General features: G+C 60.5%; 2 protein-coding genes and 1 non-coding gene across 4 annotated transcripts; 2 read left to right on the forward strand and 1 right to left on the reverse strand.

Annotated features, from left to right (window-relative positions):
- The first annotated feature begins 278 nt into the window (after positions 1-278).
- Positions 279-19,114, forward strand: PRODH (proline dehydrogenase 1). Of its 2 annotated transcripts, XM_024557455.3 has the most exons (14): positions 282-590; positions 4,469-4,677; positions 9,089-9,123; positions 9,467-9,616; positions 10,789-10,853; positions 11,045-11,161; positions 11,591-11,670; positions 12,416-12,497; positions 13,832-13,924; positions 14,016-14,162; positions 14,903-15,078; positions 16,148-16,246; positions 18,349-18,437; positions 18,533-19,114. In XM_024557455.3, the coding sequence occupies exons 1-14, from the start codon at positions 318-320 to the stop codon at positions 18,718-18,720; spliced, it is 1,803 nt and encodes a 600-aa protein (XP_024413223.2). In that variant the 5' UTR covers positions 282-317; the 3' UTR covers positions 18,721-19,114. The 2 variants fall into 2 exon arrangements, with proteins under 2 accessions (XP_053784005.1, XP_024413223.2); XM_053928030.2 differs by lacking the exons at positions 18,349-18,437; positions 18,533-19,114 and adding an exon at positions 16,545-16,688 and having other exon boundaries at positions 279-590.
- LOC112301900 (protein DGCR6) lies at positions 17,024-26,681 on the reverse strand. Its single transcript, XM_024557463.4, has 5 exons — positions 26,384-26,681; positions 26,150-26,310; positions 21,692-21,792; positions 20,746-20,886; positions 17,024-20,238 (listed from the first exon to the last, which is right to left on the reverse strand). Exons 1-5 carry the CDS (start codon positions 26,491-26,493, stop codon positions 20,155-20,157), a joined length of 597 nt encoding a protein of 198 aa, XP_024413231.2. The 5' UTR covers positions 26,494-26,681; the 3' UTR covers positions 17,024-20,154.
- On the forward strand, positions 23,420-23,522 carry LOC112301964 (U6 spliceosomal RNA). The gene has a single exon (XR_002974519.2). It is a non-coding gene; the product is annotated as a U6 spliceosomal RNA (small nuclear RNA).
- Positions 26,682-27,986: the final 1,305 nt, after the last annotated feature.

Genomic DNA, 27,986 nt, shown 5'->3' on the forward strand with positions numbered 1-27,986 from the left:
CCCTGGTCACAGGGTCCCTTTTGGGGTTGTGGCTACGGGCTGAGCAGCCGGGTTTCAGGCGTCAGTGGGGCAGCTCGGTGGCCAGGGTCTGCGACAGTACAGCTGGGAACGCCCTGGGGGCGGGGCCTCCACAGGAGTGGGCGAGGCTGCTAGGGCGGGGCGAGGCGGGGAGGGGCGGGGCTTCCCTCGCGAGGCCAGGGGTGCCGCCGCCAGGCGGGGCCTTCCGAGAAGAGGGCGTGGCTGGGCTCGGGGCGGGGCCTGTGGGGAGGCGCGGCGGCTTCTACTTAAGGACTCTGGGCTCCAGCAGACGCTCAGCCATGGCTCTGAAGCGCATCCTTTCCGTGGTGCGCTCCGGCACTCCCCGCCTCTCTCCGCTGTCAACGGCGCCGGCGACCCGCGAGCAGCCTGCCGCGAACCCGGGGGTCGTGCCAGGCCGCGGGGCGGCCGAGCCCGTGCGGCCGCCGGTGCCTACCGTGGACTTCGACAACACACAGGAGGCGTACCGTAGCCGGCGCAGCTGGGAGCTGGCGCGCAGCCTGCTGGTGCTGCGCCTCTGCGCCTCGCCAGTGCTGTTGGCGCACCACGAGCAGGTGCGCGAGTGGGCCGGTGGGTGGGCGGCTGCGCGGGGGCGCGTCCGGGTTCCTCTGCTGGTCCCGGGATGCGTTATGAAGTTTCAGAGTGTAAAGAAGGAGCCTCTTGAGCATCGCTTTTTGCTAGGGAAGTCAGGAAGGGAGGTGTTTCCTGCATTCTTTTTGGGGTCCCTGATTTTGCTACATCTCAGTACCAACTAAAAACAAAGAAAATTTTAATTCTTAAGCTATAGACCACTTGCAGTAATACAAAGTTGTGATGAGACATTTCAATTGAGTGCCCCCCATGTTGCCCAAAGTGAAGTCTGGTGGTATTGGAGGGTTCATAGCTCAGGACCCCCAAGTTCTCAGTGATCCAGGAGCTCCCCTAGACACGGCCACAATGAACAGACAGTGTTGGGGAAAAGCGGGAATCTGCTCAAACATCAAACTCTTAAAACTAACATGGTAACTGAAAAGTGCGAGGGCTTTGGGGAAGTAAGAAGCAGAACATTGTCTTAGCTGCTGGCACTCTGGGGTACAGAGCTGCACTTATTTCAAGGTGCGCCTGGGGGCAGTTTGCAAGGCTCCAGTTGCTGGTGCGAAGGCTCTGGAAGGCTTTTCTTGTGGTTGGTGTGGATTTCTCAGGTGGGACTGCCGAGGGCATGGTGCTGCCTCCCTCGGTCCCCGGGAAGCCTGGATCGAAGGGCACTGAGCCAACCTCAGGCTTAGCTAAGTGAAGGCCAGGCCCCAGCTGGTGGGAAGTGAGGGCGGAGGCCCAGAACGTCTTGGAGTTCGGTGGCTCTGAGGGGACTGTGAGGCCACTGGAGGTGTTGGCCTGGATCCCTCCAGAAACTGCACTGTCAGGTTTGGAGTCTGGGACTGATGGGGGGAGGGAGGGATTTGGAGGGACAAGGAGCTGAACTGGAGAAGTGGAGGCATCCAGGGGATGGCTGGGTGGAACTGGGATGAGTGGGGCAGGAGCTGTGTCTCCTGTGTACATGGAAGGGAGGGGAAGAGAAGGCTTGGAACCAGCGAGGCCAAATTTTGTCTTGGCACAGCACGGACTTTACTTCCCTGGGTTTAAAACCAGCGGTGAAGCCAGCAGAGCGGGGAGCCCTTGGCTACCGTGGGAGGGATGTGTCGTTCCTGTTCTCTCTGTGATGCCTGTTAGGGGCACCTGCTGGAGTGCGGGGACTGAGCTGTGGGTGCCTGGAAGAGGCTGGGTGGCCCACCCAGTCCTTCTCAAATCCTGCGTGTGACCTGGGGACGCCCTCAAGAAGCCCGCGATCAGTGGGAGGTGCTCTGTACGCCCCCCCACCAGGGGACCTGTTCTACCTTTGTCATTGCTGGTGGTCCCACTGGTGATGGTGGCCTTGGTGCCTGTTGCTGGGGGGAAAGGGTCAGAGGCCAGACGGACTGCATGGACTTGTGGGCCTGTCCTCCCTGACCTCTGCCCTGCAGTAAAAATTCCTCTTGCAGGAAATTTTTCCTGCCGAAGGGCGCTGTTTTCTGCAATTCCTGCCGGGGTGGAGGTCATTAGAGTCTGCTCCGAGGGGGGGTCAGAGTGCAGGGACCCAGTTTGAGCTGGAGGCAGTGGCTCAGGACTCAGAGATTAGAGAATCCAGGTCTTCCCTGACAAAGGCTTCTGTGCTTGGGTGTGAGCCACTGCAGAAGAGGGTGAAGGAAGCAATATTGCAGATGGCGGCAGCGGCCCTGCGGGAGGCAGGGAGAGAGAACCCGCTTTACCTGTGCTCTGCAGGCACCTATGTTGCACAATGAAAGCTAGAGTCTGTGTTGTTGGTGCCAGATTCCAAGTCCATGAAGGATGTCCCCACCTGGTGGGGTGGCCCTCACGCCAGGTAGCGCTGCCCAGATGGTTTCAAAGCGGCCACTTTGTTCTGGAGTTGGCTCTAAAACTGTCACCTCTGCCCGGTGTGCTGCCTGGGTGAGAGGGCGAGGGCGGCCACGCCCCCTGAGCTCTGCCTGCCCTTGGAGCGAAGCAGAGAAGGTCAGCGCGGAGCCCAGGGCAGGGTGTGGGCAGCCCAGCCCAGGGCCCTATCCCAGACTTCCTGTGTTTGTCAACACAGTGTCAGCCTTGCTCTCGCTCCTTTGGTGGGTGGTGGCCATGGCGGCTGGCTGCTTTTGCGCTACACCTGCAGAGCTCCGTAGCAGGACAGAGGCAGTTTGGTCTGCTCAGCCTAAGTACACCGTTTACCACGTGGCCCTGGCTGGGAAAGTTTGCTGGTCTACGGGGAGGCACTTCCACACCTGGTGCGTTGGAGCCAACGTGTGCACTGCAGGGTTCTTTTCCAGAGGTACCAGTGGCTATTCTGCCCTGGCTGCCCTGGGGACGGTCTTCGAGTATGTTCAAGACCAGCCTTCCTTCCTGCCAGGTGGCTGAGCCTGGGGGAGAGAGACTTGCCCTGCCCTCCCTTGATAACATTTTGTTTCCATTTCTAATCCTCTGTGTAAAAACTTTCACTTTCCTTTTCTAATCCTCCTTATAAAAACAATGAGACGCAATGAAATTAGACACGGACTGGACAGAAGCTGCAGCCAGGTAGAGGTGATGGCCTGGAAAACCTCGCCCTTGGGACGCCCTGCAGGTGCAGCCCGGAGGCACCTCCACAGAGCTTCATCCTGCATTTCCGGGCCTGTCTGCCTGCGGGCCAATGCGGGCTGCTTGGGGCTGGTTTGCAGACTCGCTCATGCTTTTGCTTAGAGTAGAAATTGTTCCTGGAAACCCTTCCCAAGACATGTTCCCCACAATAAAGGGGATCCTATTATCCCCTGGGTTTGAGAAACCTCAGGCTGGCTCTGTCTTGGAGCTGAGGTAGGGGCAGTGGGCACGTGGGGATTCCCAGACGGGTGGTGGGTGTGCCCCTCCCCAGCAGCCATCCCTCAAAGCCTCAGGCCTCTTGCCCTGACTGTCCCCAGTGCGCCAGCTCTTGGAGTCACCCCTCACTGGGGCCAGCCCCCCTCTCTGCATCTAAGTTTGCAAACACCTCCCGCTCTGTTCTCAATCACCCGTTGGAGTAACCTTGCCCCTCCCTCCTTTGGAGTCTCTCCCCCAGTAGGATGTGAGCACCTCTGTTTTGCGTGGCCTGGAATCGCACTGGGCGTGAAGCAGCTGCTTAGGACATTTGAATGATGATGGCGGAAGTTTGGGATGTGATTGGAGGGGGACGCTGGGTGGTTTGTGGGCAGTTGTTTTCCCCAGGGGCACGTTGGTCCAAGCTGCTGGTGTGCCGTGGTCCTGGATGACTGTGCTGAGTGCCCACTGGTCCCGGAGTGGCCGGTCACCTGGGTGGTCCACGCCTCTCTGCAGCCGAGCTCAGATTCCTGATTTTGCACGTGTTCATTTGTTCAACAGCTCTAGGGGAGCCAGCCCCTTACCAGGCACTGTTTTAAGAACTTGGACTAAGCAGTGAACAAACTATTGAAAAATCTGCCACTCGCCTTCTAGAAAGCTGCACCAAACCTCCTCTTCCCCAGCGTAATCTTCTGAGGCGTGGATGCAGGGAATGTTATGAACACGCCCATAGCTCTCTCAGGGAGACCCGCCATGCACTCCTTTACCCACCAAGTGGTGGTCAGGCGCCTGCTGGGGGCCGCTGGGGTCATCTGTGAGCCTGCAGGGCAGAGAGGGAAAGTGGCCACAGGGGTGGCCCCCGGGACCCGCCCCGTCACAGGAGTGGGTGACTGAGTTGCTGCAAGCAGACAGCAAGCTGCTTTGGATGGTCTCCACTGTAAAATGGGGGCCGTGAGCCAAGTTTGGCCCTGGGGAGAGTGGGTCAAGGCTTTGTGGTTGGGTGAAAGGGGTAGGGAAGCGGGGCGTCTTGCTGGGGACAGGGGAGGCTGCTGGCCCAGGACAGCTTCTTCCCTTTGCCTTTCAGCTGCTCCATCTCACCAGGAGGCTTCTGGGACAATGGCTGTTCAACAAGCTCATGAAGATGACCTTCTACGGACAGTTCGTGGCCGGCGAGGACCAGGAGTCCATCCGGCCTGTGATCCAGCATAACAGGGCGTTTGGTGTGGGCTCCATCCTGGACTACGGAGTGGAGGAGGACCTGAGCACAGAGGAGGCGGAGCGCCAGGAGATGGAGTAAGGCCTGCCTGGCATCCGCTGGTGCCCCAGAGCACCGCTGGGGGGCCGGGGGCTGGCTGAGGCCTGGGCTGGGAGGAGGCCAGGGCTGGGAGAGCTGCATCAGCCTGGTTACTCAAAGCCCTCGGGGGTTCAGCCCGGGGTGCTTGCGCGGGCGAAAGCCCCATGAGGATTACAGCCCTGTGCTTTCCCGGGAGGCCTGCTGTGTGCAAGGTCGGAGGAGCACCGAGAATAGGGTCAGCCCACTGTGCCCCATAGCGGGTCCCACCCACCGCCTGGTTTTGTACTGTCTGCACACTGAGAACGGTTTCTGTGTTTTTAAATGGTTGAAACGAATCAGAGCAAGAATAATAATTTGTGACGTGAAAACTATGTGAGATTCAGATCGCTTTTGCCCAACACGGGCAGAGTTTAGTAGCTGTGACAAACATGCAAAATGGCCCTCAAGGCCCAGAACAGGGCTACCCAGTCACATATAAACGCTGGCCCTGTCCAGCCTCGGAGGCTTCCTGCTCGGCTAAAGCATCACTTCTGGGCCTGTCCCTGCCCTACTGCCGGAGGCCACCGCCCCACCCCTGCCTGGCCCTGAGATGGTTTCCCCATATGCGGGTGGGCTCTGCCTGGTGAGTTTGCAGCCTGCTGGGCTCCGTGGAGAAGGGGAGGAACAGCCAGGAACGGCGTGGCAGGCTGGCCGGGGAGGGGGGGTCTCCCCCGGAGGCCACCACCTCGCTGCAGGGCTTGTTCCCTGGGCAGCGAGTGTGGACACACTCCCCTGAACCACCGTGCTGAGTCAGAATTAGGTCACCCTCTGCTTCCTGGACTAGTGTCCTGAGGGGAAGTACAGACAAGACCACTGAAAAACTGCCGTCTCAGGCTGTGGAGTTTGCTCTGGCCCGGGGAGGGCGGGGCAGGAGGGAAAGGTGTCACGTGAGGCTCCTGGCCTGGGAACAGAATGTCCGAGACTCACAGCAGCCAACTGGTCTGGGGAGCCCAGCTCCTGCCTAGTGATTCGCTGTCTTGGAGGCGGGGTTCTCTGGCTGAGCACCCCCTCTGTTCCCAGTGGCTTCCTGAGGACTAACTAATGAGCTCTGTGTCCCGCTATGTCTGGGTGGGGGCTGGGTGGCTTCACAATGGGACTCTCTCTGGTTTGAGAAGCCTGCTTTCCCAGGGTGGCCTGCCTGGCTTCCTTCCTGCCCTGCCTCGGACCCTGTGCCCTTGCACTGGGTGCTGCCAGTACCCTTCGTCCCAAAGGGGCGCCACTTGTGGGCTCTGGGGTGTGAGTGGCGGACCCTCCCCATCCTAACAGGGTGACCACCATTGCTGCCCGTGGTGTGTGTCAAGGACTCAGGCCCAGCTCTGCTGCCAGAGGGGCCGCGCCTGAGAGGTGGGACCAGGCTTGCAGGCGCTGGTCTGCACCATTCAGATGCCTGCCCGGCTTACTGGGTGTTCCTGGCCAGGGGTGGCTTTAAACATGCCCTTGGACCCTGCTCTCGGCAGTGACGTGGAGGCCATGGCCCCAAATGAAAGTGGCGGGTGGGGATAGCTGGGCCTGCCTCAGGCATCACTGTAAAAGGCACAGAAAGTACAGAAGCATCTGAAGGCATGATGAGTGGACCCACGGGGCCTCTCAGGGTGGGGAGCCAGAGGTGGGGGGACGGTAGCCATCTAGGGAGGCTGCGGGGTGGTGTCTCCCAGAACACGTTGGAAGGAAGAGGCCAGCAGCCGACTCTAGGAGAGGGCCCCACGGGGTGTTCCCAGCAGGCTGGGAGCTATGGGGGTGGTGAAAGGGACTGGGCTATCTTCCTGACGGTAAGCACACCTGGGGACAGTGTGCATGGCAGATGTGTCTGTCCTGTTTGTGCAGTCCCAGGGCTGGCTGGGGGCTGTCTAGGCTCTGGTCCCTGGAGTGGTGGCAGCTGCCCTGGGATGAGTGTGCACAGAATGTCACAGGTGCTGCCTGGAACCGGGCTCGGGGAGGCCTGGGAGGCAGGTGTGCCAGCAGGAGCACCCCTGTAGGCTTGGCCGAGCTCCTCCCCGCCTTGTTGCCCGACCTGTGTCGCACCAGGGAGGCCTGGAATGAGGGGGCTGGCCTGGTCCCCCCTCACTGTCTGCTTTTCTCTGAAAGGTGTTCCGCTGACACATCTCGCTGTGCAGCTGCTGAGAGCTGACCTTGGACTTGGCCAAGGGGCTGCTTGGGTCTTCCTGTCACCTGTGCAGACCCCTGGGTCGCTCTGTTCTCTCTCACCTGCCCCCTGACCGCAGGTGTACTTCGTTCCCTCTTCCAGGTCCTGGCCCATGCACAGGTGTGTGTGTGTGTGTGTACACACTCGTGTGCACAGTAGGAGTTCTCCTCCTTCTCCCCATGGCACTGTGGCCTCCACTCCCCGGGGGGACGGCTGTCTTTGTCTCCTTGTGACCCACGCACCTGACCCGAGGCTGTGCAACCCACCTGACCCCTCTGCTCAGCCCATTTCTGAATTGCTTCCCCTCGAGTCTGTGCCCAGGAGGTTCAGGGATGGAAACAGCCCCGGCCTCTGGCAGCTTTCCTGCCGCTGAGCATGCTAGGCGAGAGAAAGGGAAGAGTCCTCAGAGCCTGGTTATACCAGTCAGGCGGGATCTTGATCTGCTGGCTCAGGCCCCTGGGTGGGGACCTTTCCGCCAGGCAATGGCCCCATCTGACGGGAGGCGTGAGGCTGGAAGGCAGGTAGCTGTGTGGCTAACGCCCAAAGAATGGGGCTGTGTGTCAGGGAGCAGGCTGGGTCCACCGCCTGCCGCCCTTGCTGGCCAGACCCCTGCCTTAGTGCCCACAGTGGGCTCCCATGTCGTGCCTCCACTGTAGCGGATGGCTTTTGCCTGGTTGTACCTGGGCCACAGCTTGGAGGGCAGGGGCTGGTCTCATCGGTGCCCTTGCCCAGGGGCCTCAGGTGGGGGGTGGGGACAGGAGCTCCATGTCCCTGCAGGGAGATCGAATGTGGGACCAACATTGTCACATCCCTCACCCTCTTCTCTTCTGTTACATCAAGCACTTGCTTCTGCTTGGCATGAGGTGGCCAGAGCAGTGGCTGCTGGCCATTCTTGTCCCCAGCCTGTGGCCTCGTGGGCTGTGGTGCTTTGCGGGGAGCCCCTGGCCCCTCTGGGTCCTGACCTAGGCATTCTGTCTCATCACATCTCGGACTCAGGCCCTGGGGTTGCACAGAAGCCAGGCCTGGAGGGACGGCTCCCCGGAGGGTAGATGGGCGCCCGGGACTTGCTCTGGGGGTAACGGGGTGAAAGTTGCTGTAGCCACTTGACTCACGTGAGGCCTCCGCAGGGGCAGGTACCTCTCAGTAGCTTCTCTGGCTTTACCTGGGCCCGGAGTGCCCCTGGGGAAGCTCAGTACCCTTCCCTGGTGGGGTGTGAGCAGGCCGCAGGCGCCCCGCCACACCCCGCGGGTCTGACCGAGGGTTGGGTGGCCGTGGGACAGACACAGGGCTGTGGCTGAGCCCTCTCTGGGTGACTAACAAGGCTTTCAGTACAAATTCTGGTGACAGATGAAGCTGCGGGGGTGCCACCTCTGGGCTGGTGGCAGCAACGGGAGCGTTCTTTCATCTGAAGACCACTTGCTCGCTGTCCCACACTCCATGGCCACTGTGAGGAGGGGGGGCGGGCTAGGCAGGGCGCGGCTGAGGACGGCGGAGAGGCCAGGGTGGCCTCGCATTGGTCAGTGCCCCACTGTCCTGTCCTTACTGTCCCGTCCCCATGAGGCCTGGGGCGGGGGTTATTCAGGTCTGATGGGAGGGTTTTCAGTTTAAAAGAAAACCTCTGGTTGCTGCTAGATCATAAACGCGAGCGACAAGAATGAAGCAGGGTGCCATGTGGCTGGGCGTGGGGGCAGGAGGCCGGCCTCGGGCCCCTGTGGTTGGAGGTACCTGGATGTGGGGGTGGAGGGTGAAGCAAGGGGCCTTGCTTGCCGATTCGGGGAGTTTTGTGCGCTGGTGGCTGCCTGTGTCCGTTCCTTACCAGCCCTGCCTGGCTCCACAGCTGTCTTGTCTTCAGAGGGTGCTCCTTCCCTGACTTGCCTGGGCTGTTCAGAGAACCACCCCCGGCCCCAGAAGGTGGTCTTACTTCTCATCCATGCTCTGGAGGGGCTCCATCCATGGGGAGCCTGAGGCCTCTCTGGGGTGCAGGGCTTGGAGGCCAGGTCGCTGTGGAGGCTGCTGCCCCTCCCAGCTCACAGGAGGTGACCCTGGAGGCCCGGTAGGAGGGGTAGTGAGTCACTCTTATCTGCCCTGGCTCACCCAGCCCTCCTCACACAGCCTCCCAAGGTCAAGTTCAGGGCTCAGCCTCTGGTGTTCTCTCGCCCTGACGGTTGGTACTGTCAGTGGTGCCTGAGGTGCCATGACCCTGACCCTTGTCCTCTCCCTTCCCGCAGGTCCTGCACCTCAGCGGCAGAGCAGAGGGACAGAGGTAAGCGGCGGCCGCTGCCAACAGATGCTTTCACCTCCACCCCGCTGTCCCCCTCCCCATGGCCTGGGGTCTGGATGGGGCACAGCCAGCCTGGGGGACAAGGGGTGGTGCCGAGTTCTGACCCATGTCCCAAGGCACATCCTCATGGTCCTCGGTCAGTCTGGCTCTGCCTGCTGGTCCAGGTCTGCCATGGGCCTAGGACTCATCCAGGGAGCAGTACGGGTCCAGGGCAAGGTGTCAAACAGCGGGCAGCACAGTGTGGGGGAGCTGTAGGGCATCTTGGGTGCTAGGCCTGAGGGTGGAGCCGGGTGCAGAGCCGGGTGAGTGCTCAGGCCATTTACAGGTGCCAGTAAGAGGGAGAAGCAGTACCAGGCCCACCCGGCCTTTGGAGACCGCAGGGACGGTGTCATCAGTGCCCGCACCTACTTCTATGCCAACGAAGCCAAGTGTGACAGCCACATGGAGACGTTCCTGTGCTGCATTGAGGCTTCAGGTGGGGCCTCGCTCTTTGCTGGCTGTCCCCTGGCCAGGCCAGCCTGGGCCGACTGGCGGCAGGTGGACATGTGGCGGATGTGCGGGAGGCCGGACTGGAGCGCTCATTCATGGCTCTCTCTCTGTCTGGGCGGCCCTGGTGGTTTTGCAGAAACCTGGGGTGACCCAGCGTGGGGGTGGGGGAGACAGGGGAGCCACAGGAGAGACTTCGGTCACACTGGGGTCACTCCTGCATCCAGCGCCTCCACGAAGAACCCAGTTGCCTCCAGGAGAGGGCCTCCCACCCCTTTCCTGGGTACCAGGTGCCCGGTGTGGACCTTCGGGAAGGCTTTCGATGGGTTGGCGGCCCCCAGTTCTGTCAGAGGCAAGTCTCTGGTCGCACACGGGTGCGCCGAGGGCTGCACCGTTCAGGGAGCTGGTGCTGGATCCTCTTCAATGGAGAATTCCTCTGCACACAGCCTCGAGGCTGAGCACCTGCCCAGGGACGCGGGTAGCTGGGAGGTCACTGAGGCCTTCATGTCCTGTAGTCTTTTGAAAGCCAGCAGGTCACAGTGTCCCCTCCCCCTACTGTGCATTCTCAGCAACCCCCCTGTGATGGGAAAGTGGGGTCTGCACTTTCTGAACACTTTAAGAAAAGGGAGCGAGTGATGGTCAGGAGCAGCCTTCTGAGAGTGGCGCTGGGGAGGCCCCGTCCAGTCAGGCAGACACTTGGCTGTCCAGTGCCCAGTGCCAGGGGCATCTCGGTGCCTCCCTGCCCGCTGCGCCTGAGGACAAATAGACGGGAGGCTCCCATGGAAGCTGAGCTGCGCTCCGGAAGCCAGAGGGCAGACGCAGATGCAGTGGTTGAGCGACTCCCACGCTCCAGCCTGCTCTCCACTCTGTGTGCCTCTGTGCTGTGAGCCTGCTGGGGCAGCCGGTGCCGATGGCATGGGAGAGGAGACGGAGGCAGGGAGAGGGGTGGTCATCAGGGCTGGGTAGGAATGCGCAGGCCTCCCCACCGCCTTCCTGACCCCTGTGGCAAACGCCAATGAGCCACTGTTCCCACCACCAGGGCAGGTGCGGGGAGCAGCTGTGTGCACTGTGGTTATAAGTGAGCACAGGCTCCTGGCCCTGGACCCCCAACCCCGCCCCCACCACCAGAGCCCTAAGGGCCCTCCCTGTGGCTTCCCACAGGTGGAGCTAGTGATGACGGCTTCACAGCCATTAAGCTCACCGCGCTGGGAAGACCCCAGGTTCTGGTAAGAGTGGAGAGAGTTTGCAGGACCCTGGGCCAGTCGTGAGCAGTAAGTGAAAGCTCACGAGCCGGTACCTTGGGGCTGGGAGCCAGGTACATGGGTGGGCCGGGGCGGGGGCCAGGGGCTCTGCGGGGGTCCTGGGGGCAGGGAGCTGGGCATGCGCCTGAGATGGCAGCCCAGGCCTGCGCTTGCAGCTGCAGTTCTCGGACGTGCTGACCAAGTGGAGACGGTTCTTTCACCAAATGGCTGCCGAGCAAGGGAAGGCCGGGCTGGCCGCCATGGACACCAGGCTGGAGGTGGCAGCACTGCAGGTGGGCAGCCCTTCCCTAGTGGTGTGAGTGGGTGGACCTGGTGGGGCTGGGGAGGCGCCCTGCCTGGGAGGGACTGGCGGGGTTGTATCTGAGGTGGGCTCGCAGGGCTGCTGCAGGGCCTGCGGCCTACCCTGAAGCTGCTAGGGTTTGGCTGGGAAGGAGTCTGACCGGAGGCCGAAGACGTACTGGACAGGAGGGTGGTGGAGGGGCGGGCCCTACAGGGAGCAGGGGGCTGCAGGGACGGGCACGGGGCGTCAGGACCTGTGGGGACGGACTCCGCTGTGGGTCAGCAGCCTAGCCTGAACCGCATCCTGCTCTCACTAACGTGTAATCAGGTCCAAGTGGGTCACAATCCGACAGGCAGGAGAACTAAGTGTTAGTGAACGGGACTCGGGGTGCCAGGGGACCGACACCCTCTCACTTCTCAAGGAAAGCGTGGCAAAGATGGGCATCGCATCCAAGAAGGAGATTGAGAGCTGGTTCACCGCGGAGACCCTGGGCGTGTCCGGGTAAGTGCAGCCTCCGGCTGAGAAGGTGGGGGCGTCGGCCCCTCTTCAGCAGGATTCCAGCTGGGTCCCCGCAGCCTCTCCCAGTCCTGGTCACCCTCCTCAAGTCTGTGGGCCTTGAGGTGACGGCTCCAAGGAAGACGCACCCCTGAGATGCTCGGAGTGGGAGCTGACAGGGAACCTGGAGGCCATGGATGAGGGCCAGGGGCTTGGGCACAGGGCCAGGTGACTGTGCTGCTCGGCAGGAGTGCCAGCTGTCCCTGGGCCCCTCCCGGCAGATAGTTGAAGGGTCAGGGCAGCTGAGACCCGGAGAGCCCCTGGCTTTATCCTTAGGGTGCTGGGGGCTGGGACTGAGGTCCCCGGGGCCCCTGGGCTGACAACAGGAGGCTTCGTGCTCACACGCCATGCCTGCTTCTGCCTGCTTCTCCTGCGTCTGGCTCCCCCGCAGCCCAACATGGCCAGTGGTGGTCTCAGCACAGGCCATGCATTTTCCTAGCTGCTGCCGCCCCTGTGCAGAACATGCACATTTTTTGGTTTTCATTTTTTAAACAGAGGACGACATTTACATTTTATCTGTCTTTTGAGACTGAACACTGGGGCCGGTTCTGTGGGGATTGGGCTTGGGGGTGCTCTTTTCAGGGGATGGGCTGGTTTGGGGTCTAGGCTCCCCAACAGATCCTGGCACCGTGGGTACGGCTGCCTGGCTGGCTGGAGAAGTGGCCGTCTGCTGACCCACCGTCTCCCGCAGCACCCTGGACCTGCTGGACTGGAGCAGCCTCATCAACAGCAGGACCGAGCTCTCCAAGCACCTGGTGGTTCCTAACATGCAGGTGACACCACGCCCCTCGCCACTGAGCCCTGTCTCGGGATGTGGGGCCGGGAGGGGCAGTGTTCCCTGTTGCCTTAGCCTGCTGCCCTCCTGGGCCCCATGAGACCCCGTGGTCTAGGGGGAAGAAGACAGACCCACTAGTGCCCCACAGAGAGGGACAGAGACCCGCGAGGACAGGGGTGCCTGGGGAACCTTCACCACATCATCTGCCCTTGAATGCTGGGTCACCCCAAACCTCACTGGCCTGAAAGGGCAACACATTTTATTCCTCTTCGCGGTTCTGGGTGGCTCTCCGGTTTCCCTGCAGTTGTATTCAGAGGGTGACAGGAGTGGGGCCACTGTGGAGGGTCCCCACCCAAACAGCCAGCTGTCAGCCAGGGCTTCCTCACCACGTGGCCGCTGGGTTCCCAGCATGAGTGTCCCCAGGAGCCAGGCAGAAGCTCTGCCACCTCTTCTAGCCTAGCCCCAGAAGTCCCACAGCATCGCTTCTGCCCGATTCCGCCAGTTAAAAGTCAGTCACCAGGCAGGCCTGTGTTCACGGGGATGGATGAGACTCCACCTGCCCGTGGGAGGGGTGTCCAGGAATTTACAGCCGTGTGGAAACCACCTCCTAAGCTGGGATGCGAACAAGCAGCAGAAGCAAACGCTGCCTTCCACAAGCCTCCAGCCTTGGCCACCAAGGGCCCAGCCCCAACTCTTAGACACTGAGGACCCCTCCCCCTAGAGCGCCCGGGACAGGGTTGGTGGGCAGGAGGGGCAAGCAGAGGGCCCAGGGCTGCAGAGGCCTGCAGAGCGTGTGCTCACCGCCTCCAAGTGCCAGACCATTGCCCGTCTGCCCAGCTCTCTGAAGGCCACCACCAGGGGGTGGTGCCTCCGCCCTGTCAGTCTGTGCTGAACTGAGGCTGTCCCAATCTTCCTGTAGCCGAGGTTCTTTCTCTGAGCCCACTCCCTGCTTGGGGCTGAGACTTCCCCAGTGACTGGATGGGTCAAAGGCCGCTTCCTTAGCTGTCTGGGGCAGAAGGGGGACCCTCAGGTACTGGGGAGGCTGTGGGAGCAGATGCTTTGGGCGCAGGTCTGACTTGAGGCAGATGGCTGGCTGGCTGGGTGGGAGGTTACGCCTCCAAGTGGCCTTGTCGCTGGGGCACCAGTTGGCCTCGGGGCAGGGCACTGACCTTCATGCACAAGGAGGGGCCCAGGTGAGGGGGTCTCCCTGGTCCTGGGGACCAGGCAACAGGTATTGGTAGGCTCTGGGCCAGGGTGGGAGGGCGGGCACTGGCTTCGAGAGAGGTGTGGTCCAGGGCCCCGCTGTGGCCTGACTGCGTGCTGCCCCCCCAGACAGGGCAGCTGGAGCCTCTGCTCTCAGGGTTCACCGAGGAGGAGGAGCAGCAGATGACAAGGATGCTGCAGAGAATGGACATCCTGGCCAAGGTCGAGGGCCTGGGATGCGCCCCGGGGGCTGGGAGGCACCTGCCTCTCCTGAGCCCCCGACAAACCCTCTCTCCCACCCCTGACCTCTAAGAAAGCCTCGGAGGTGGGGGTGCGGCTGATGGTGGATGCTGAGCAGACCTACTTCCAGCCGGCTATCAGCCGCCTGACGCTGGAAATGCAGCGCAGGTTCAACATGGAGAAGCCGCTCATCTTCAACACGTACCAGTGCTACCTCAGGGTGAGGCCCGTCACCTCCCCCACTAGGGTGACTGCGTGGAGGAAAGGCTGGCCCCTGCTGTGGGCCCCTGGTCCCAGACAACAGTGTGGAAGGGGCAGGAAGATGAGGAAGGAGCTTGTTTAGGGCCCACGTGATGTGCTTTCACCCCCAGATGTCAAAGCCTTCACAAGTGACCCTTTTCTCCCATCTCTCGGTCGGGTTCCTCTGAGAAGCTGACAAAGGCTCTGGCCCTTTTCGGGAAGACGACAGGGCTAGAATCGCGCAGGTTCCTCAGTGACGCCTCAGGGCGGGGAGCCCTGTGCCAAATCGAGAATGGGCTGCCGCTGGGGGCCAGTGAGGTGTTCGGAGGCGGTGGGGTGGGGTGGGCGTGGAGGCTGTGGGGGTAGGGGTTCTCCAGGCAGGTGCCCACCCCCAAGTCAGCCTGAGGAGACTGGCATGTACCATGGCAGCCGGCACCTGGCCTATCCCCTCGCAGGACTGTCTCCAGACCGAACCGAAGAAGCTGCAGGGGGCCTCACTGTCACCATTCCATGGGGGCAGAGGTCAAAGGGCCCCCCTCACCCACACCTGCCTCCCAGATCCTGAGCACCCATAGGGCACAGGGCACCTCAGCCAGCTGCTGCTGTCCTGGTGCCCCTGGCGAACTAGGCCCCTGATGCTCTTGGGCCCAGGAAGGCCCTAGGGGGTGCTGGCTGGAGGGGGGCTGACCTAGGTACTGACTTTTGAGCTTGACTCTGCAGGATGCCTATGACAATGTCACCCTGGACGTGGAACTGGCTCGCCGTGAGGGCTGGTGTTTTGGAGCCAAGCTGGTGAGGGGAGCATACATGGCCCAGGAACGGGCCCGTGCCGCGGAGATTGGCTACGAGGACCCCATCAACCCCACGTACGAGGCCACCAACGCCATGTACCACAGGTGTGCTGGGCCTCCTTGGCTCCCAGGGCCTCGGCTACCTGGGGAGGGAGTGAGGAAGTGGTGAGGGAAAGGCCCCTCCTTGGTACTGGAGCTGAGTGGATGGACTGCCACCCACAGGGGGAGCAGCCCTGGAGGTCAGAAGCCGCTGGTAGGGGCAAGGCTTTTGCCCTGAGGCCTGAACTGATTCTTTTCTCTGCTTTTGCTTTGCCTTTTCAAACACATTAAGGGGGCTTTTTAACATAGAAAAGTCGACTGGACCAAACTAAGCTGGCCTGGGTCCCGGCAGCTCCTCCTGGTGCCCGAGTGGCCCTCCCCACACTGCACTCGCCTGCTTCTGGGACCCCCGTTGTGGTGTGCTGGGACAGGCCGACCTCAGGCCGTTCCTCTCGGAGGCTGTGCGGATGGTCATCAATTCAGAGACCCGCAGTGTCTCCTGTCATCGCCTGTCATTTGCTGGTGCGGCCCACGTGGTGGCTGACGTGGTGCTCTCACTCCCGTCCTTCCTTTTCTGGAAAAGGTGTACCTGGACCCCTGGGGTCGGCGGCAGATGACCAGCCAGTGCAGGGTGCCTGTGCTTTTGTCCCCGTGAGCCTTAGGGTGGTTTGGTGCCCTGCTGTCACAAGGGCGGTGGAGGGTGCAGCACCCTGTCTTATGTGCCCGTGGGTGACGGCACAGCCGTTGCTGCCACTGGAGCTGCCGGGTCAGACAGCAAGCACCCGCAGAGCTGTCTCTGCTGCCACAGAGGCGCTGTTCAGTGCTGCCCCAGCACAGGGAGCTCCTCCCTAAGTCTCCTGGAAGACCCTTTCCCGAAACTGAAGCTGCGTCTGTCACAGGCGCACAGGTCACTGTGCCTCAGCTCGGTCCCTCTGAACGTCTAGCCCCTTAGCTGCTCACCTTTCCTCTTACTCACAAGGCGCTGGGGGGGGACAAGTGCTCCTTGCCTCAGTCTTGTCGCCCTCGGAGGGCACCTTTGGGAGGGGTGGGCTTGCTGGACAAGCCTGGGCCTTTGCCGCTGTGGGGTACACTCCAGGCCCAGGCTCATGTGCCACCTGCCCGCCCCCCACCCCAGGTGCCTCAGTTACATCCTGGAGGAGCTGAAGCACAACGCCAAAGCCAAAGTCATGGTGGCCTCCCACAACGAGGACACGGTGCGCTTCACATTGCGCAGGTAAGTGGCCCCCCCCCCCCGCCCCCCATAGCGGTCCAGGTGCTCCCCGGTCAGGGCAGGGCTGGGGCGAGCGGCTGCTGGACACAGTGGGCGTTGGGGGGACCTCTGTGGGGCAAGCCGGAGCGGTGGCTTTGGTGCCTCCTAGGCCCCTGCCCTGCCCCACCAGGGCCGCCTGGGCATCGGCTCTACTGTAGCAAAGGCTATTTGCAGTTAATTTGGTTTTTGAAATTAAAACCTTATTGAAGTTTCAGATTCAAATAAATTTATTAGGTGACTGAAATAGCTCATTAAAATGCAGACAGTGTGAAATGTTGGAACACCTCGGGCCTCTGATGCTTGGCCTCTTCATAAGCAATCCCCCAGCCCGCCTCCCTGCCATGGAGCAAAACCGGCAGAACCCTTACAAGTCAAATACACGAATAAGGTGAAGCAAACCCTTACATATGCCATGTTCTATCTCACGTCCTAGCCCAAGCAGCCCACCCCAGCCAGAGCTTCTAGTTCTCCTGCCTCTCTCCAGCCTCTGCCTTCCTGGGGCTCAGGCCCTGCGCAGGGTCTTGCTGGCCCTCGTTTCCCCGGAGGAAAGCAAGGGCCCTGTCCCACAGCAGGAGCACCCCAAGCCCAGGACTTGCTGCTGAGTGGGGCCTCCCGAAGGAGCAGTGAAGGTGCAGGTGGGGTGAGGGTGCAGCCTGGAGAGCTGACTGGCTGTTCTAAACCCACCCAGCAACATCACCACCTGTGCTTTGCGCAGGGTGGCGCTGCTTTTTCAGTCTGAAGTTGCAACTGAAAACCACCATTTCTAACGCCAGCAGGGGCAGCCACTGCGGTTGGGAACCCGAGTGCTGGGGCTCCCTCTTGAGCATCGCTGCCGGGGTTGGGGGTCTGGCTGTTCCCGGTGGGGAGCAGAGCAGAGTCCTGGCCATCTTCCTCCCCTCATTCCTGGGGACTTCTTAGGCCCTCATTTCCCACCTTGGACGCCCCAGTCTTGTTGCTGGATGTAGGGGGGCCAGCTTTCGTGTGCAGCAAGGATGAGTTCTGGCTTCAACTATTAAAATGAACATGAGGGAGCTGCAAATTTCAAAACGTGTCTCCCCCTTAGGATTAAAAATAGTATTCTGTGGTGGAGCCTTGATCAAGGTTTGAGCCCTCGGGCGCTGGGGTCCTCCTCGGGGCAGCGCCTGTGCGGAGCCTCTGCGCCCCCGCCCAGCGGCGTGCCCGTGGGGCCGGCGGGTGGAAGGTGCCGCTCCATAGGCTTCAATTACTAAGGCAGCGGCCTGTGCCGTGCTCACCTTTACAGCTGGGGTCACGGGCCCGTCTACTCAGAGTCAGAGGCTGGCTAGGCGGAGAACTAGAAACTTCCCCCTGCCCTCTGAGGGGCTCCCTTTCTTCTGAACCTTCCCATTGAGAACACATCCGTCCTCACCATTCTGGGCACAGCAGCCCCCCACCCGATGCCATCTCCCTGCTCCAGAGGGGGCCCACCAGCACCTGAGTGGCGCTAACAGAAGCACGAGCCACATCTCGGAACTCTGTGCGCTGGGGGCCACGTTAAAAGAAAAAAATGAGGTTGATTTCAGTAATGCATTTCAATTAACCCAACACATTCAAGCCATTACCATCTACACATGCATTAGGCGTTTCTGGGAAGCGGCAAGATGCCCTGCATTCTCCTTTCACTGTCTTCACGACCCCTGTGGACCAGAGCAACCAGCAGGGGGTGACAAAGGGCCTGGCGGAGGATGGGGGGGCAGGCCCATGCACTGAAGCAAATGGCAGTGCGAGGAAGGGGCAGTGTGAGGGCTTCGAGCTGCCCTGCGCCCCCTCTCTTGGGCAAGAGCACCAGCAACAGGGGGCCAGGCCAGCAGGAGGGAAGGGGCCACACCATGACCAGGGAGTGAGCACAGCAGGAGGGGAGGCTGGCTGGGGTGGGAGGGCCCTTGGTAGGTGCAGGCTGCGGTGGGAGCAGCAGGGCATAGCTCCTGCCCAGGTTCTGCCCCTCAGGGTGGAGGGGAGAGTGTGTGGGTGGGGGTCTGAGAGTGGCAGAGGGGCTTAGTGCTAGCACAGGGCCCAGGGGGCTCACCTGCTGCCTTGCCCCGTTACAGGATGGAGGAGTTGGGCCTGCACCCTGCGGATTGCCAGGTGTACTTTGGACAGCTGCTGGGCATGTGCGACCAGATCAGCTTTCCGCTGGGTGAGCGAGCGGGCCTCTCTGGGGGAGGGATGGGGTGGGACAGTGTTGCGGGGCGGGGCAGGGCCGGGACTCAAGGCCTCCGCCTGTGCACGCAGGCCAGGCAGGCTTCCCTGTGTACAAGTACGTGCCCTACGGCCCTGTGATGGAGGTGCTGCCCTACCTGTCCCGCCGTGCCTTGGAGAACAGCAGTATCATGAAGGGTGCCAGGCGGGAGCGGCGGCTGCTATGGCAGGAGCTGAAGCGGAGGCTCCGCACAGGCAGCCTCTTCCACTCTCCAGCCTAGTGCCCATGGGCCACCGCCACCGCTACCTGCCACCAGACTTGGCCTCCGCTGGGGCAGGGGTCTGTGGGTCTGGGTGCCCCGGGCCAAGGCTGCACCAGCCCAGCCTCACATGCATTCACCTCTTGACACCTAAGACTATGAGACCTGTTCGAAGTGGGACCTGTGCGACCCCGGCCCCCACCCAGGAAGTGGGCATGCGGGTGTAGCTGAGCCTGACACCTGCCACGGCCAGAGCCGGCCAGGAACCGCCCTTTGAGTAGGCACCGCCCATCTGTCTGCCCCTCTGACACACAGCCCGCCTCCCACCAGGGTCAAACCCACAGCGCTAAGGCCCCCAGGTGGAAGGGGGCCACGCTGAGGAAGGTGGGTTGACCAGTAAACCACTATTTCTGCAGTTAAGAGACTCAGACCCCTTTCCATGGGGGCCCTCAGCAGGAGTCAGCAGCAGGGAGGGGTGGTTCCCACGGCCTGAGAAATCTCACCTCGGTCTCTGCTTCTCCTGAACTGCGTGCCCCTGGGGGCCAGGCCTGCGCCTCCCTTCGGGCGGCACCACAGACCCTGCTGTGCAGGGTGCTGGACACCCCCACCCCCACAGACAACAGCAGGGCCACCAGCCTCGGACCAAGGCAGACAGGATGTTCCCAGGGGTGGGTGCTGTCCCACCCTGGGTCTCTCCCTCCTGCAAACCCTTCCTGCTGCCCCGGGCCCATGACCCGCAGCAGGCTTTTGCTGCTCTGATAGGAGCGAGCCCATGGCTGCCCGCCCCCCCCAAACCCCCACCCCTTCAGCTGCCAGCCCCAAGGAGCAGACTAGACACGGTCCCAGTGCCCCAGGGGAAAGGTGGTGGGCGGGGCCTGGGACGTGTGAGGGAAGCCCCAGGGAGGGGCCTCTGTGGGCAGCATCCTTGGCCAGGCCCTTGCCCTGGCCATGACAGGCACCACAGAGCCGTCACACGAGCCACATGCAGGCCGTACCAAGGCACCTTTATTTCCCTGGGTCCCACAAGGTTTGGGTGGTGGTGCCTCTCCCACTTGGGGGCTGCACCCACCAAGGGTGGGGCTGAGACCAGAACAGGCACGAAGCCTGGGGTGCGGCAGAGGTCCAGACGTGCCTGGTGGAATGAGAAAGTGCCGGCACCTCCAGCCGCACCCTGTGCCCAGCCGGGGGCAGACAGCCAGCAGGCTGGGCCTGCCCCTCTACCACACAGCTCTAGCTGACATGAAGACCCAGACAAAGGTAGGTAGCAGACACAGTCAGGGTCCACCCTGCCTCTCCTCAGAGGGTGAGTGACCCCTGCTGCAGGTACCTGGGAAGGTGGTGGTCAGTTGTCAGGAAGACGAGGTCCTTAGCTTTCTGCTACTTGTGGCAACAGTAGGACAGGGTTGCCTTCCCAACCAGGACGGGCAGTGGGTAACTGGCAGGGACCCCACCTGGTCACAGGGCTGCCTTCCCCGCCTGGCAGCCCCTTTGCTGCAGCTTCCGGATGAGTTCCAACAAGTTCATCTGTAGTGTCAGCTCCTGGGATGCAGAGGGGCCACTGTGAGGCCACAGTGACACCTGGTCCCACCTGGGACAGAGGCCCCAGGCAGAAGCCTCCTTTCCCAGGGGCCCGGAAGCAGGTATCAGGGCCTAGAGTGTGCCAGGCAATGAGCCCAGAGGGCTGACTCCAGTGAAGCCTGGCACAGCCTGCCGGGATTCCACTGCGCAGCAGGGCCCACAGCTGCCCCGGGCTGGTGCACAGAGATGTATGCAGGGGAGCAGCAGCAGAGGGCCCTGCTGGGCGCATCGGAGCGGGGAAGGTGAGCACCTCCCCGGCAGCCTGTCAGCTTGCCCGCCTGTGGGCAGGGGCAGCGGGACCGGCCTCTGCACTGAGCATGGCACAGAAACCCTTCCTGCAGCCTAAGCCCTCTCCCCCCAGACTTGCCCCCACTGCACCCAGGAAACCAGCCCCAAGCCCCAGGTGGAACCTGGCCTTTGGGGATTAGCATCCCCTGGGCTGTGCCCGCACAGGCCCAGGACACTGACCTGTGGGTTGGTGGTCACATAGAAGCCAGCAACCCCTGCCTTCTCCAGTGTGCTCTGCTGGTCTGCCACCTTCCGGTCTAGCTCCAGGATGATCTTCTGGTCCATTGCCCGCTGCTCCTCCCGGATCCGGTGCTCCATTGCCTGCCATGGCGAGGGCCGCTCAGGGGCACGGCGCAGGGGCTCAGCCTGACCCATCAATGCTCCAGATACAGGGTCCTGGCTGGCCACCTCCCACCCTCCCAAAAGCTCAGGCTCCAAGACCACTGACGGCACCCTTAATGTCCCCCCACCGCTGATCACTTCCTGGGCCACAGCAAACCCTTGGGGCCTGGCTGCGCCCCCCAAAGGCTCTTCCCTCCAGGACCTCCTGCCCAGTGTCCTCCCTTGGTGCCCCAGGCCTTGCCTGGTGCCAATAGCTCAGGACCACCATGAACTAGCTAGTCGCCTGTGTCACCTCCGCTCACTATCGAGCTGGCTGCCACCTCTGGCCCTTTGTGTGCACTACTGGGGCCGCCTGAGACTCCAGCTCGGCCCCTCCTCCCTGCACGCCCAATCTTACAGCTGCCTCGGGCCCCTGCATGTCACTGCATGCACCCCCACCACACATGGCTTCTGGGTTTCACGCAGGCTTCCTGGCTGTCCCTGAGTAACCTGGGAGCAGGATGGGCCCCTGCTGACTGTCCCTGTCACTCCACCATTGCCCTTGCACCTCCAAGGTCATGCGCGCAGTGGCCCCTACTCAGCACCTGCCCTGCACAGGCCCAGGCCACCAGGGGCTGCAGTCTCAGGGAACAGGCGGAGGGGACCGCATAGTCTCTGCCTGGTCTTGGCACACCCCAACACCCCAGGTGAAAAGCCACATGCAAGAACTCAATGGGCCTCCAGCAGCCCCCGAGCCACCCTGAGCCCCTCCACCATGCCCTGTCAGCAGAGCCCGCACCCCTACCTCCTGCTCGCGCTGCTGAGCTGCCTGTAGCATGGGCAAGTTGTGGGGCCGGCAGGCCTGCTGGGCTTCCTGGTGCTTCTGCCGCAGGGCCTGCCTGAGCACTGGGTGGGACAAGACCAGGGAGTCCATCAGGAGGCAGCAGGGGCTAGAGGGAGGGGCCCGGGAACTCAGTGCCTACCCCACCTCGGCACCGGGCTGAGGCCCAGGGCAGCCAGGCCAAAGGCGCAGACATGAGGCTCCAACGGACAGCCCCACCTGAAGCCCTGTACCAGAGGCTGGGTGGTGCTCCAGGGGACTCCCAGCCACCCAGCCCCCTTAATCCCACCCTCACCCAGGGCAGGGCCTTTCTCCAGCAGTGGGGCTCCAGGGGACCCAGGATGGTGTAGGGCGCTAGAGGAGGTGAGGCAGGGCAGTGGCGAGGGCGTGGGGCCGGGGCTGCAGCCTGGACTCAAGACCCATGTGGTGGGAGACTTTGGTCTGGAGGCTTCTGGGCTCACACGGCCACAGGCCTGGGTGCAACCTGCTCCTCATCCATGGGACCTCACGGAAATGTCCAGGAGACCGCCCAGGCAAAGGTCTGGGACAGGAGGGTGAGGGGAGGGGCCCCTCCCCTGCCCAAGGGAGGGTGCTGCTCTCTGCTTAGCAGTGCCCTTCAGGTGGGCAGAGCCCCCCACAGCTCCCAGAGGGAGTAGGGTGGACCTGGACCCTGGGAAGCCCCAGGCCGGGAGGAGCTGGCAGTCTGTGTTGCTGGGACAGGGCCTCACCTGGGCCAGCAAAGCCCCATGAGCCCCACTAAATGGTGCCATTAACACAAGCACATGCCCACTGCCAGCAGCACCGAACCTGGCCCCAGAGTTCCGAAGAATGCGCAGCAAAGGGGCTACAGAGTTATCAAAACCCTCCCACCGAATGGAACTGAGCCCGGGCTCGCCTCAGTGGCATGCACACTAAAACTGGAATGATACAGAGACCAGCATGGAGTCCAACAGGACTGGGCAGAGGGGACAGGTATCACGGAATGGAAAGAAACCCATCACCAAACAGAACATACAAGAGCACGCAGCCCAAATCCCAGACCAGTAAGAGTCGAGTGGCTACAGCGCCCATGACGTGGGGTCCCTGACCCTGAGGAAACACCACGCCATCCTAGGCAGGAACCTCACATCACAGCTCTTCTCAGGGGGGCCCCTGAGGTTCCCCCGCCCATAGTTTGGCACCTGCTATGCCCACAGTCCTCTCCAGTCTCCTGCTTCTTGGCATCCCGTGCATGCCTCAACTACGACATTCATCACATTAAATGAGTTTGAAACCAAGGGCCACCCTCGAGACACAGGGACAAGAAAGACGCTTCCTAGTTGATGTGTGAGCCACGTGGAGGCAGGATTTGGGGACACACACAAATGCAGGAAAATGTCATCTCCTTCACTCTGTCTATTGAACGTTGCTACGAACCCTGGGTCAACTCCGATTCCACCGGACGGGCAACCAGAGGTGGGCAGAGAGCTGCACCTGCTGCGGGGGTGGAAGGGCCATGGCCTTAGTAATGACCGAGGAAAGCAACCACAGCCGACTGCCACCTGCTGAATCAGAGGAAAGGAAAAGCAGGAAGTCACGGGGCTCCTGCCCACTGCCAGCCGCAGCAAAACCTGCCCCAACGTTCCGCAGGAAAAATAGCTAAAGGTCTAGAGAGTTATCAAAACCTTCCCACTGAACGGAACCAAGCCCCAGGCTTGCCTCAGCAGCACGTACTAAAACTGGAACGATACAGAGAAGATCAGCGTGGCTCTCGTGCAAGGATAACATGCAAATTCATGAAGCACTCCGTGTCTCTAATAAATAAATAAATACGATGAAGTACAATTTATTAAAAAAGGAACCAGAGCTCCATGGAGAAATGGTGGGCTCCCCCTTCACAATTATTATTCTGAGTGCTTTATTTGCTCCCCAAACTATTAACCACAGTGGAGATAAGCAAATATCACCAAAACCAGAGCAAGTGCAGCTTACTGACAGCAAGAGTGAGCCACCGCCGCCTCCTGCCTTTGGCAGAGACTTGGTCAAAGGCAGAAGGAGTGGAAAAGCTACATGGCGACCAAAGGGGAAAGTCCGTCCCAATAGGAGGCTGGTTAGTCAGGGCGGGAGGGGCGCTGACTAGAAGGGGGCTGAGGTAGGGAAAGACAAGAAAAGATGAGCCTGAACCCTTCCTCTACCAGAAAGCAAGGACGTACTCAAAGAACGATGGGGACACATCAAAAAGACACGGGAGCCAGGCTGATGTTCCCTCACTGGCCACATGTGGCACGATTGGAGCATTACGCAGAATGATGAGCCCCAGCTGGGGGGCTCAGCTGACTGGAGCACCGTCCCACACACCACGAAGGCTGCGCGCTAGTGGCCAGGGCACAGACCGAGCTTGCGGGTTCCACCCCTGGTCGGGGAGCGGACAGGAAGCAACTGATCGCTGTTTCTCTCACATCCATGTTTCTCTCTCTCCCCCTTCCTCTCTCTAAAAATTTTTTAAAAAATCAATCAACATTTCCTTGGGTGAGGATTAAAAAAATGGTAATAATATGCGATATATTTTGGATCTGTATTTGTGAACGCATGAACCTTATACCCCAACAGAAACATCTACAAAGGCAGCCACCCCCAGAGGGAAGAGGTAACACTGATCCCACACAAACGCTTCCGGAAACCTGGAGAGAACACTTCCCAGCTCACCCCAGGAGGCTGGCTGCACCCTGACCCCCAGACCAGGCAAGCACACCACAAGAGAAGTACAGAGTGATGTCCACCTTGGACAGAGGCAAAAATTCCTGAGATTTGAGCAAATCCCATCCAACACAGCCAAAAAGGATATAATACATCATGACCAAGCGGGATTTATTCCAAGAATATAGTTTAGCCCAGAAATTAAAAGCTCAGTGCAATTCACCATAGTAACCAAAAAGCTATTGATCACCTCGATAGATGAATAATAAGAATCTGACAAAACCATCATCCCCTTCTGACAGAAGCACAGGAGTCCTGGGGCGGGAGTACATCGCTGCCCCCTAGAGAGCGGCCTTATTTGCCAGAAGAATTTCGGGCAGGAACGTTTACCCCGTGTACCGTCGGGCCCCACCTGCTGTCCTCTTTATGGGACACGCGGAGGGCGGAGAGACAGGTTAAACGCCAGCCCGAAGCAGCTGTCTGACAGAGCCGGAGTAGGGGCCTGCTGCAGGTGGCAGGCCCTGGAGTCTTCAAAAAGTCAATGCCGCGATAAATGCTGGGGACGGTCCCAGAAGCCGAGAGCCCGAAGTAACCCATTGCAATGCACGAACCTACACTAAACCCTTGTAAAGAACAGACGATTTGAGACAAGTGGGGTAACGTGACCATGCCTGAAGGTCAGAAGACACCCTGGAATGATTAGTTTCTCAGGAGGCTACCCACTGTGGTCACACGGGACAGCGTTACTGTCCTGGACCACTGGCTCTCAATCCCGGGCTAACGCTGACCTCCAAAGGGGTGCGAAGACACTTTTGGTTGTCATGACTCACGGAGGGAGCCCTGTCACCTAGGGACAGAAGCCAGGGATGCTTCTACACGTCCTGCTGTGCACGGGACATAGTCTCGCCATTAACAGCTGTCCAGCCACAAACACCGTCACTGCTGTGGTTGAAAAGCGTGGTCTAGAGGAATTCTGACCACGCCTGGTGAGGCCCTGTGATGCTGCAGAGACTTAGGGGTATAAAGAACTACGGCAGAATGTTAATTATTGAATCTGGCTGGAGCGCATATGGGTATTCATTATACTATTCTTCCAATGTTTCTAAATGCTTTAAGTTTTTTATAAATAAGAAGAGGAACAGTAAAATAATAAAAGTGGGAAATCTGATGGGGCAAGAAGAGGTGCCCCAAATACCTTGCAGGATACCCAGTGAGGATGCCCGAGAGGGGCCGAGGCTCAAGGGGCTTTGGCCCAGTGTGTGGCTAAGTTTTGGGGTCCAAAGGGTGCCACAGGACACAGTGAATGGGAATCCGACGCACAGCGGGCGGCGGGCTCTGCACCACAGGAGAGGAAGCTGACAAGAAAGGGCGCTGCACAGCTGTCAACACTCTGGGGCATCCCTGGGGTCGGTCAAGCGCTCTGCGGACCGCTGCCACCAGGATCTGCCGCTGGGCGTTGGGCCATCCTGCCTGGATGGGGCTGGGAGGACGGGGAAGCCCGAGGAAGAAGTTTCAAGTGTTTTGCTAAAAGGGGACCCGTGCAACTGACAAAATAAAGCTGGCTTGACCCATTTGTCACCAAAAAAGCCCTAGCAAAGCCTCCGCGCCCTTGATCTGGTCAATTTTGGGAACTCCTTCCGAACGACACCCAGGGAAGGGCTCGACCCTCAGAGACCTAGAGCTCCCAGGCCGACCTCCCGCAGGAGGAGCGTGCGTCATCCCACTCCCCAACCCCACCCCGCGCACCTCGGTGCTCGTTCTGCAGCCGCAAGCGCTGGTTGTACAGGCTCTTCTCGGTGAGATGCTGGATCTCCAACAGCCCCTGAACGATCTCGAACACGGTGCCATCCAGAAGCGCCAGGGCCAGGTCGCTGAGCGTGGTGTAGGACAGGCGCTGTTGGAAAGAGCTGCGGGCAGAGGGGCGCGGTGAGCGCTGGCAGGACCTGGAGCGGCCTCACCCGCCGCCCCGCGGCCACGTACCTGGGCAGCTCCTTGACCAGGCTCTGCAGTGCCGACAGCAGCTGATAATGCCGCTCCTGCTGCCGCGTCCCATCCGCCGCCTCCTCGAAGGCGCCCGCGTAGCGATCCATAGCCCCTTCACCCTACGAGTCGCGGACCCGAGCGACGCTCCCCGCTACGTACGTCCCGTGCACGGAGCGTCCCTCCCCCTTTTACGACAGTTCTGGGCACGGCACACCCAGCTTTCTCCGTCAGCCCAAAGCGAGGCTCGCCCCGCCCCTGGGAGGGTCTCGCATTGTCCCCGCCCCTTACCCTGCCGCCCGGCCCACGCAACCACAGGGGCGTGACTCTACAACCTAGAAATCACGAAATTTCCAAGATGATCGCAAGGATGTGTTCCCAGCCTCTGCCCCTCACCCTTCCTTCTCTAGACGGCTTATCGCCTGGCTGGGCTTTGCAGTGCGGCGGCCTCGTCCCGCGCCTGCATGCAACAGTGTGGGTGGCTTGAGAATCCTGCTGCCCCAACCCGGTGGCTCCCTGCCAAAAGTGCTTGAGTCACTAAGCCCCCTCAGCTCCACCAGTTTAAAGTGACGTGACCTTGAGCCGGTTTTGTCCCCATTGGGCTTAGTCTCCCAGTCTTCCACTCTTGGGATGCTTGTCTGGGACCCTTGTCATTCCACTCCCTCTCCTTCCCTCTACAGGTATGGCCTGTGCCTTGGAGGTGATAGGGGAATTCAATAGTTCAAGGCGGTTTTGAAGAGTTCAAGAAGAGTTCAGCTGTAGTTTCCGTCAATAGGCTTAAGGGATTAAAGCGAGTGGGAAGCTGTTTTTCCAGGAACTGGTCACAAGCAATTAGGGCTTGGTGGGTGGGTGGGGTCTGCAAGTGATGCAGATGTTATCTGAGCTATTGTGTTCCAGGGAGGGAAAGTCGGAGAAAGATACAGAATTGTTGATCAGCAGATAGAAAAATACTAGGAAAATGATCCTTGACTGCAGCTGTTATCTGATTAACCTTTTTTTGCAAACCCCATACGTACCCTTTTCTTCTTTATAACCTATGATTTGAGATGAAATGTTAAGACAGTTTTGAGGGTATGTAACCTGCTGTCTTCTCAAATCACCAGCATCTGAATAAAGTGCCCATGAAGATTCAGTCCTTGTCTCTGCTTATTGGTTCTGGTAGTGATGGGCAGCACTAATGTGGTTTCCCTGCCGTCCCCCACCCCCCTTTTCAGAGGCAGTGCCTGGCATTCAGCTGCCATCCTCACCCCTCATCCGCCTCAACCCAGCATTGTCATCGTGGAGAAGAAAACCTAGTCTAGTGCCTCATTCCAACCTTGACAATAAATTACTGGGAACCCGCAATTACGCTTTTTATAAAATATAAAAACCTACCAAAATATTGGACTGCTGAATTTTTTGCTGGGCTCATGGGAGCCGGGGGGGTGGAGGGTAGTGGAGAATTTCCTGCCTTAGAGAGAACAAGCCTTGTCATGGGACAGGGACCAGGTGGAGGGAGGTCCGCCCTCTCAGTCGGGAATGTGTGAGTTCTGGACTTTGTGCAGGAAATAATTCAAGACAGATCCAGGGATTTTGAGAGTATGTTTATTAAAGCTTGGGACAG

This window comes from Desmodus rotundus, chromosome 7 (assembly GCF_022682495.2).
Source record: "Desmodus rotundus isolate HL8 chromosome 7, HLdesRot8A.1, whole genome shotgun sequence".
Taxonomy (NCBI): domain Eukaryota; kingdom Metazoa; phylum Chordata; class Mammalia; order Chiroptera; family Phyllostomidae; genus Desmodus; species Desmodus rotundus.

Coding starts and splice junctions, on each gene's coding strand:
- PRODH (XM_024557455.3), top strand. CDS start 318: ATGGCTCTGAAGCGCATCCTTTCCGTGGTGCGCTCCGGCACTCCCCGC. Junction 10,854..11,044: donor TGGGAAGACCCCAGGTTCTG/GTAAGAGTGGAG, acceptor CTGCGCTTGCAG/CTGCAGTTCTCGGACGTGCT. Junction 18,438..18,532: donor CCAGATCAGCTTTCCGCTGG/GTGAGCGAGCGG, acceptor CTGTGCACGCAG/GCCAGGCAGGCTTCCCTGTG.
- LOC112301900 (XM_024557463.4), bottom strand. CDS start 26,493: ATGGATCGCTACGCGGGCGCCTTCGAGGAGGCGGCGGATGGGACGCGG. Junction 26,311..26,383: donor CTGGTCAAGGAGCTGCCCAG/GTACGTGGCCGC, acceptor CTCTGCCCGCAG/CTCTTTCCAACAGCGCCTGT. Junction 21,793..26,149: donor GCTGCAGAACGAGCACCGAG/GTGCGCGGGGTG, acceptor TGTCCCACCCAG/TGCTCAGGCAGGCCCTGCGG.